Below are 10,579 nucleotides of genomic sequence, written 5' to 3'. Positions count from 1 at the left end.
TATAATAATGCAGACCAGCTAGATCTACTGTCTCAATTATACTACAAAAGACCAGCTAGATCAACTGTCTCTTAATTTATGACAGACCAGCTACATCTACTATTTTATGACCGACCAGCTAGATCTATTATATTATGACAGACCAGCTAGACCTATGTGTCTATTTCATATTATGACATACCAGCTACGATCTACTGCTCTATTATATTAGGACAGACCAAGCTAGATCTACTGTCTCTATTATTCTACGAAAGACCAGCTAGATCTACTGTCTCTATTATTTATGAAAGACCAGCTAGATCTACTGTCTCTATTATATTAGGACAGACCAGCTAGATCTACTGTCTCTATTATTCTACGAAAGACCACCCAGATCTACTGCTCTATTATCTACGAAAGACCAGCTCGATCTATACTGTCTCTATTATATTATGACAGAACCAGCTATATTCTACTGCCTATTACGACAGACCAGCTAGATCTACTGTCTCAATTATATTATGGCAGACCAACTCGATCTACTGTCTCAATTTATATTACGAAGGACCTGCTAGATTACTGTCTCTACTATTTATAACAGACCAGCTAGATCTATTAATATATTATATTATGACAGACCAGCTACATCTACTGTCTTTATTATATTACGACAGACCAGCTAGAACTACTGTCTCTTTATATATATGAAGCATCAGCTAGATCTACTTTCATTTTTCAATAGTAGGGTACCATTTATCAATAGCTCGTTCAATAGTAGGGTACCATTTTACCAATAGCTCGTTCAATAGTAGGGTGCCATTTACCAATTGTAGGGTACCATCCATCAGTAGCTCAATAGTAGATTACCATTCATCAATAGCCAGCTGGTCTGCGCATGCTCTGAGGATGCGGTTAGGGATGCCGTCTGGCTTGGCAACCATGCGATGGATAACACGTTTAAATGTTTTACTCACGTTGGCTGTGGTGAAGGAGAGCCCGCAGGTTTTGGTAGCGGGCCGTGTCAGTGGCACTCTATTGTCCTCAAAGCGAGCAGAGAAGTTGTTTAGTTTGTTCGGGAGCTAGAAGTCGGTGTCCGCGACCGGGCTGGTTTTCTTTTTATAGTCTGTGATTGACTGTAAAAAAAAAAAAAACTGTGGTTCGCGCTTTCAGTTTTGCGCGAATGCTGCCATCAATCCACGGTTTCTGGTTGGGGAAGGTTTTAATAGTCTAAACTCGGTCATCGAATCGAGCAATCTTGAAGCGTGGAATCAGATTGGTCGGACCAGCGTTTAACAGACCTGAGCACAGGCGCTTCCTGTTTTAGTTTCTGTCTATAGGCTGGGAGCAACAAAATGGAGTCGTGGTCAGATTTGCCGAAAGGAGGGCGAGGGAGGGCTTTGTATGCGTTGCGGAAGTTAGAGTAGCAATGATCCAGAATGCTGCCAGCCCGGGTCGCACATTCGATATGCTGATAAAATTTAGGGGGCCTTATTTTCAGATTAGGTTTGTTAAAATTCCCAGCTACAATAAATGCAGCCTCGGGATATGTGGTTTCTAGTTTACATAGAGTCAAATAAAGTTCATTCAGGGCCATCGATGTGTCTGCTTGGGGGGAATATATATGGCTGTGATTATAATCGAAGAGAATTCCCTTGGTAGATAATGCGGTCGACATTTGATTGTGAGGAATTCTAAGTCAGGTGAACAAAAGGACTTGAGTTCCTGTATGTTGTTATGATCAGCACCTACGACTCATTAGTCATAAGGCATACAAATACTGTTCAGTTGTGTGGTCAGGTGCCACAAAAGAGGGCTTAGGAAAATTGCAATTTGCTCAGAACAGGGCAGCACGGGCGGGCCCTTGGTTGTACACAGAGAGCTAACATTAATAATATGCATGTCAATCTCTCCTGGCTCAAAGTAGAGGAGAGGATTAACTCAATCACTACTGTTATTTATGGTAGGTTTGACATGGTTGTAATGCACGCGAGCTGTCTGTTTAAAACTACTGGCACAGCAGGCTCAGACACCCATGCATACTCCAAAGACATGCCACCAAGGTCTCTTCACAGTCCCAAGTCAGAACAGACTATTGAGACGCACAGTACTACACAGAGCCATGACTACATGGAACTCTATTCCACATCAAGTAACTCATGCAGGGAGTAAATTAGATTTTAAAAAACGATAAAAATACACATTCTGGAACAGCAGGGACTGTGAAGAGACATGCATAACACACCCACCAACACACACACACACACACACACACACACCACACAACACACACACACACACACACACACACACAACACACACACACACAGCACACGTGATTTAATAAATACAAATATAAATACACCGACGGGCTGTATGTGGAGCAGATTGAGAGCTTCAAGTTCCTCGGTTTCCACATCATGTGCGCCTCCTGAGTGGCGCAGTGGTCTAAGGCACTGCACCAGACTCTGTCACAGCGGCCGCGCACTGGGAGACTCATGTGATAGGTGGACTGCGCACAATTGCATGGGAAACTGTGTTTAAACACTTTAACAATGAAAGATTCGTGAAGTTATTTGGATTTTACGAAATATCTTTGAAAGACAGGGTCCTGAAAAAGGGACTGAGTTTATCAATTGTATACCGAAATTGGGGGGGAAATAAATAATATGGTTTCACACACAACACAGTTGTGAAGGGGCATGACAATTCCTCTTCCCCTCAGAGAGCTGAAAAGATTCAACATGGGCTCTCAGATCCTCAAAAAGTTCTACAGCTGCACCTTGAGGATCGTCTAGACTGGCTGCATCACCGCCTGTGTGGCAACTGCTTGGCATCCGACCACAAGGCACTACAGAGGGTAGTGTGGGGCTGAGAAAGATTGGGATGAGGGAGTTCCTCTAGTTTTGTTTGGCTGTTGTGAAACTGTGCAGGAGTCCCTAGGGTTCAGCCGGCTGAACTAGTGTTTGGTCACACAGTGAGAGGACCAATGAAAGTCCTTAAAGAACAGTTTTTGTCCCAAGAGTTGTGTGCGGGAGATGAGAATGTGTTGGACTACGTTAGTCGTTATCGTGAGCGCCTACACGAAGCCTGCGCTCTCGCAAAGGAAGCTCTGTCTTCCTCGCAGAGGAGTATGAAAAGACACTATGATAAACAGTCTGTTTCTCATCCACTACAGCCGGGTGACCAAGTACTGGTGTTATTGTCTGTTCCAGGATCTTCACTGTCAGCTCGTTTCTCTGGTCCTTATTTAATTGAAAAGAAATGAAGTGAAACTGATTATGTTCTTCAAACTCCTGATAGAAAACGCCAATATCGTGTGTGCCACATTAACATGTTGAAAGCATACCACACCCGACCCATCACCCAGGTAGATAGTTCAAAAACAGCGGCAGGTACTGCTGTCTCCTCTGCTTCTACTGCTATGATAGTGGACTGTCCTATTGACGATGTTGATGGAGATGGATTAGAGTTGCGCAATACTCAGCAGCAGTGCGTTCGATTGCCCAACTCAGAAATGCTGCTGTCTCTCCAGTCAGGTCTGGTTCATTTAACGGACGGACAGGCCGACGATATTGTGAGGCTACTACACAGTTTACCATGTCTCTTTATTTGACGTTCCTAATCGCACAAACGTGTTGGAACATGACATTAATGTTGGAACTGCTGCCCCTATCAAGCAACACCCATATCGTGTCAACGCTTCTAAGAGGAAGATAATGACGGATGATGTGAGATATTTGTTGAAGAATGTCCTGGCTACGCCAAGTTCAAGCCCTTGGAATTCTCCTTGATTTCTGGTTCCTTAACCTGATGGTACTTCCAGGTTATGTACGGATTATCGAAAGGTAAATTCTGTCACAATGCCAGATTCATTCCTGTTACCCAGACTGGACGACTGTATCAACACTGTTGGTGCTGCCACGTATGTAACTAAGTTAGATATTTTAAAAGGTTACTGGCAGGTTCCGTTAACCTCACGAGCTTCTGAGATTTCTGCCTTTGTAACCCCAGACAACTTCCTACAGTACTCAGTCATGGCTTTTGGGATGCGGAATGCACCAGCCACTTTCCAACGACTGGTTAACTCCGTATTAACTGGCGTTTCCAATTGTAGTGCCTACCTTGATGATCTAGTGATATATTCATCTGAGTGGTCAGATCATGTCAACTCTCTAAGGGTAGTATGTAAGCATTTGGCAGCTGCTTCTCTGACCCTGAACTTGGCAAAGTGCGAGTTTGGAAAGACCACTGTTACCTATCTCGGCAAAGAGGTCGGCCATGGACAGGCGCACCTGTTGATGCCAAGGTCTTGGCTATAACTGCATTCCCCGCACCTACCGCCAGACGAGAGCTACACCGCTTTTTAGGGATGGTTGGCTACTACCTTAGTTTCTGTAAAAATGTCTCTGCGGCAGTTGCTCCATTGACCGATTTGCTCAGTCTGGCTAGATCGTTTGAGTGGACCCCTGATTGTCAGGTAGCTTTTGATACTGCTAAAGCACTCTTATGTAATACCCCTGTACTTGCTGCTCCGGATTTTGAACAACCGTTTAAACTTGAGGTAGATGCTAGTGCCGGTGCTGTTCTACTGCAGCAGGACAAGAGTGGAGTGGAACATCCCGTTTGTTATTTTTCTCGAAAGTTTAACAAATGTCAGGCTAACTATGCAACCATCGAACAAGAAGCTCTAGCTTTGTTGTTAGCTCTGCAATACTTTGAAGTATATATTGGTTCCAGTGCCCTACCAGTAATAGTGTATACTGACCTTAAAGAAATTCAGGCTGATGCGACAGAAAAGGAAACTGTACAGCTACAGTAGATGACACCTGGAAGACTATGGCTGGGACGGTGGCTTGATCAGCCCTAGAATCGTGAGGAACACCGAAATGTACAGTTGATTTGTCAGAAGACAAACAATCCACAGAGACAAACTGATATCTTTCCAGCAGATAAGATCTACACCAGGCCAGAACTTGTCCGTGTAGACCAATTAGGGTTTCCAATCTCTCCAAAAGAATGTGGTGATCGATGGTATCAAAAGCAGCACTAAGGTCTAGGAGCACGAGGACAGATGCAGAGGTAATTTACCACCTTCACAAGTGCAGTCTCAGTGCTATGATGGGGTCTAAAACCAGACTGAAGCATTTCATATACATTGTTTGTCTTCAGGAAGGCAGTGAGTTGCTGCGCGACAGCTTTTTCTACAATTTTTGAGAGGAATGGGAGATTCGATACAGGCCGATAGTTTTTTAAATATTTTCTGGGTCAAGGTTTGGCTTTTTCAGGAGAGGCTTTATTACTGCCACTTTTAGTGAGTTTGGTACACATCCGGGGGATAGGGAGCTGTTTATTATATTCAACATAGGAGGGACAAGCACAGGAAGCAGCTCTTTCAGTAGTTTAGTTGGAATAGGGTCCAGTATGCAGCTTGAAGGTTTAGAGGCCATGATTATTTTCATCATTGTGTTACAATATAGTATTAAAAGAACTTGAGTGTCTCCCTTGATCCTAGGTCCTGGCAGTATTGTGCAGACTCAGGACAACTGAGCTTTGGAGGAATACGCAGATTTAAAGAGGAGTCCGTAATTTGCTTTCTAGTGATCATGATCTTTTTGTCAAAGAAGTTCATGAATTGATCACTGCTGAAGTGAAAGCCATCCTCTCTTGGGGAATGCTGCTTTTCAGTTAGCATTGCGGACAGTATCAAAAATACATTTGGGATTGTTCTTATTCTCCTCAATTAAGTTGGAAAAATAGGATGATCGAGCAGCAGTGAGGGCTCTTCGATATTGCACGGTACTGTCTTTCCAAGCCAGTCGGAAGACTTCCAGTTTGGTGTGGCGCCATTTCCGTTCCAATTTTCTGGAAGCTTGCTTCAGGGCTCGGGTATTTTCTGTATACCAGGGGGCTAGTTTCTTATAACAAATGTTTTTTGTTTTTAGGGGTGCGACTGCATCTAGGGTATTACGCAAGGTTAAATTTAGTTCCTCAGTTAGGTGGTTAACCGATTTTTGTACTCTGACATTCTTGGGTAGGTGGAAGGAGTCTGGAAGGGCCTCTAGGAATCTTTGGGTTGTCCGAGAATTTATAGCACAGCTTTTGATGATCCTTGGTTGGGGTCTGAGCAGATTATTTGTTGCGATTGCACTGGGCTCTCTAGTGTGGTTATCTGTTGTTTCAGCGTCTTCCTCAGGGCACTGGGCTCTCTATCAAATGGAAAGGTTTACTGCAGCCTCTTCAGGGATTCATCGGCACTTGTGAACTCAATTYTGAACTCAATTCTCTGTGTTCCAATTTTTTTTCAGCACTTTTATTTCCATGACTGATCAACTCTTTCTCTCATGCTCACTCTTGTCCTTCTGCAGCAAATGTATGGTGCAGACATATGGTGTGCAATATGTTTGGAACAGCGAATTACAATTAAATCAGTATTGAATCTCAATACATATAGAATCGTGATAATCACAATATATCGTATCGCCACCAAAGTATCGTGATAATATTGTATCGTGAGGTCCCTGGTGATTCCCAGCCGTACTGTGTAACATGTCTAGTACACTAGACGATATTGTAACTATTTGATTACACTATCTATTACGCTCTTTGGTCTACACTGAGTTTACAGAACATTAGGAACACCTGCTCTGTRCATGACATAGACTGACCAGGTGAATTCAGGTGAAAGCTATGATCCCTTATTGATGTCACTTGTTAAATCTACTTTAATAAGTGTAGATGAAGGGGAGGAGACCGGTWGAAGWAGGATTTTTAAGCCTTGAGACAATTAAGACATGGATTGTGTATGTGTGCCATTCAGAGGGTGAATGGGCAAGACAAAATATTTAAGTGCCTTTTTAACAGGGTATGGTAGTAGGTGCCAGGTGCACCGGTTTGTGTCAAGAACTGCAAAGCTGCTGGGTTTTTCACGCTCAACAGTTTCCTATGTGTATCAAGAATGGTTCACCACGCAAAGGACATCCAGACAACTTGACAACTGTATGTTTTGTGATCATATATGACCCGTTATTCAGTGTGTGTGCCAGATCACCGACACCTACAGTATAATCTGAACACTGAACATGAGAATTACCATTCTGGTAGTATTCGTGTTGCTTCAGCAAGTCTGTCTGTAAAAGACGTGTTTAGAATAGTGATAGTCCCCAAATTAGAAATGTGAATTAATATCATTGTGATTAATTTTGATACAGATGGCAACAATGTCAAATAAAAACATTCAAGAGTTCTATACAGATTATCTGATTTTATTTAGTTAAATATCAATACAATTAAGTTTTAAATAATTATAAATGATGTATGAACAAACAGCGAAGTTTAAGTCTAGATGGTACTTTATCTTATGAGGTAGTACTTTTCATACAACAGTTGATTCAACTAATGACTAGAGTAAATATTAACAAGCGATAAAACAGATCTGCAGTGCATAACAACAACATATCATAGAGAACAAAGCGTTATGTTGAAGTCCTCTGCATATTTCTAGAAATAACCAAACAGGAAATGAACTCATGTACAGTAACGTGGAAGAATCTCAGGATGCATCCAAATGGCACCCTATTGCCCTAGTACACTACATGGCCCTGAGCAAAAGTAGAGCACTATATAGGGAATAGGGTGCCATTTGAAGCATACATTAATCTTTACAGTAAGATGTGCTAGAAGTTAAAGGAGAAAGGGAAGGAGTCCCCAGCCCCTGATCCCTTCTCTCTGCTGGTTGACGGTTGACCAGGACTCTTAGAGCTGAAGGGGAACTCAAATCCATCTTCTGACTTCTCCGACTCGGGCCGAGCAAACAGGAAGCCTTCAACAACATACATATTGCTATTACACAGAGGAAGAATCACATCAGGGTCTGTATTTATAAAATGTCGCCGATATAGGATCAGTTTCCCCATGTCCAGTCATTTTCATTTTAAAGGCAAAACTGATTCTAGATCAGCACTCCAACTAAAAAAGAATGACTTTTGAAAAGTATGACAAGCAGAACTTTATTAATAGCAGACACAATTTCCCACCTGATGGCGATTTGGATCCTGATGGTTTCTAAGATGACAAAAATAAAACGGTAATAAATTAGCCAAGTTCAGCATTATGTCTGATACTGACACTACAGAGAATAACATATAACAGCATATACTGTATAATCAGCCAAGTTCAGCCTTATGTACGATACTGACACTACAGAGAATAACATATAACAGCATATATAATGAGCCAAGTTCAGCATTATGTCTGATACTGACACTACAGAGAAAAACATATAACAGCATATATAATGAGCCAAGTTCAGCATTATGTACGATACTGACACTACAGAGAATAACATATAACAGCATATATACACTGCTCAAAAAAATAAAGGGAACACCTTAAACAACACAATGTAACTCCAAGTCAATCACACTTCTGTGAAATCAAACTGTCCACTTAGGAAGCAACACTGATTGACAATAAATTTCACATGCTGTTGTGCAAATGGAATAGACAAAAGGTGGAAATTATAGGCAATTAGCAAGACACCCCCAAAAAAGGAGTGATTCTGCAGGTGGTGACCACAGACCACTTCTCAGTTCCTATGCTTCCTGGCTGATGTTTTGGTCACTTTTGAATGCTGGCGGTGCTCTCACTCTAGTGGTAGCATGAGACGGAGTCTACAACCCACACAAGTGGCTCAGGTAGTGCAGTTCATCCAGGATGGCACATCAATGCGAGCTGTGGCAAAAAGGTTTGCTGTGTCCGTCAGCGTAGTGTCCAGAGCATGGAGGCGCTACCAGGAGACAGGCCAGTACATCAGGAGACGTGGAGGAGGCCGTAGAGGGCAACAACCCAGCAGCAGGACCGCTACCTCCGCCTTTGTGCAAGGAGGTGCACTGCCAGCGCCCTGCAAAATGACCTCCAGCAGGCCACAAATGTGCATGTGTCTGCTCAAACGGTCAGAAACAGACTCCATGAGGGTGGTATGAGGCCCGACGTCCACAGGTGGGGGTTGTGCTTACAGCCCAACACTGTGCAGGACGTTTGGCATTTGCCAGAGAACACCAAGATTGGCAAATTCGCCACTGGCGCCTGTGCTCTTCACAGATGAAAGCAGGTTCACACTGAGCACATGAGCACATGTGACAGACGTGACAGAGTCTGGAGACGCCGTGGAGAACGTTCTGCCGCCTGCAACATCCTCCAGCATGACCGGTTTGGCGATGGGTCAGTCATGGTGTGGGGTGGCATTTCTTTGTGGGCCGCACAGCCCTCATGTGCTAGCCAGAGGTAGCCTGACTGCCATTAGGTACCGAGATGAGATCCTCAGACCCCTTGGAGACCATATGCTGACACATGCACATTTGTGGCCTGCTGGAGGTCATTTTGCAGGGCTCTGGCAGTGCACCTCCTTCACAAAGGCGGAGGTAGCGGTCCTGCTGCGTGGTTGTTGCCCTCCTACGGCCTCCTCCACGTCTCCTGATGTACTGGCCTGTCTCCTGGTAGCGCCTCCATGCTCTGGACACTACGCTGACAGACACAGCAAACCTTTTTGCCACAGCTCGCATTGATGTGCCATCCTGGATGAACTGCACTACCTGAGCCACTTGTGTGGGTTGTAGACTCCGTCTCATGCTACCACTAGAGTGAGAGCACCGCCAGCATTCAAAAGTGACCAAAACATCAGCCAGGAAGCATAGGAACCGAGAAGTGGTCTGTGGTCACCACCTGCAGAATCACTCCTTTTTTGGGGGTGTCTTGCTAATTGCCTATAATTTCCACCTTTTGTCTATTCCATTTGCACAACAGCATGTGAAATTTATTGTCAATCAGTGTTGCTTCCTAAGTAGACAGTTTGATTTCACAGAAGTGTGATTGACTTGGAGTTACATTGTGTTGTTTAAGTGTTCCCTTTATTTTTTTGAGCAGTGTATAATGAGCCAAGTTCAGCATTATGTCTGATACTGACACTACAGAGAATACATATAACAGCATATATAATGAGCCAAGTTCAGCATTATGTCTGATACTGACACTACAGAGAATAACATATAACAGCATATACTGTATAATCAGCCAAGTTCAGCCTTATGTACGATACTGACACTACAGAGAATAACATATAACAGCATATATAATGAGCCAAGTTCAGCATTATGTCTGATACTGACACTACAGAGAATAACATATAACAGCATATATAATGAGCCAAGTTCAGCATTATGTACGATACTGACACTACAGAGAATAAACATATAACAGCATATATAATGAGCCAAGTTCAGCATTATGTCTGATACTGACACTACAGAGAATAACATATAACAGCATATATAATGAGCCAAGTTCAGCATTATGTCTGATACTGACACTACAGAGAATAACATATAAACAGCATATATAATGAGCCAAGTTCAGCCTTATGTACGATACTGACACTAAAGAATAACATATAACAGCATATATAATGAGCCAAGTTCAGCCTTATGTACGATACTGACACTACAGAGAATAACATATAACAGCATATATAATGAGCCAAGTTCAGCATTATGTCTGATACTGACACTACAGAGGAATAACATTAACAGCATATTTAATGAGCCAA

At 42.9% G+C, this 10,579-nt stretch overlaps 1 protein-coding gene across 1 annotated transcript in view; it reads right to left on the bottom strand.

The window, feature by feature from the left end:
• Nucleotides 1–7,652: 7,652 nt before the first annotated feature.
• LOC112077355 (paired box protein Pax-2) overlaps nucleotides 7,653–10,579 on the bottom strand; it is a 15,153-nt gene continuing 12,226 nt past the window's right edge. Inside the window, 1 exon segment of the mRNA XM_070441662.1 lies at nucleotides 7,653–7,798. Within this exon segment, the coding sequence (XP_070297763.1) occupies nucleotides 7,653–7,798 (146 nt within the window).

This window comes from Salvelinus sp. IW2-2015, unplaced genomic scaffold (genome assembly GCF_002910315.2).
Source record: "Salvelinus sp. IW2-2015 unplaced genomic scaffold, ASM291031v2 Un_scaffold4478, whole genome shotgun sequence".
NCBI lineage: Eukaryota > Metazoa > Chordata > Actinopteri > Salmoniformes > Salmonidae > Salvelinus > Salvelinus sp. IW2-2015.
The sequence above is the reverse complement of the archived record's forward strand: the minus strand, read 5'-3'. Positions and strand labels throughout refer to the sequence as shown.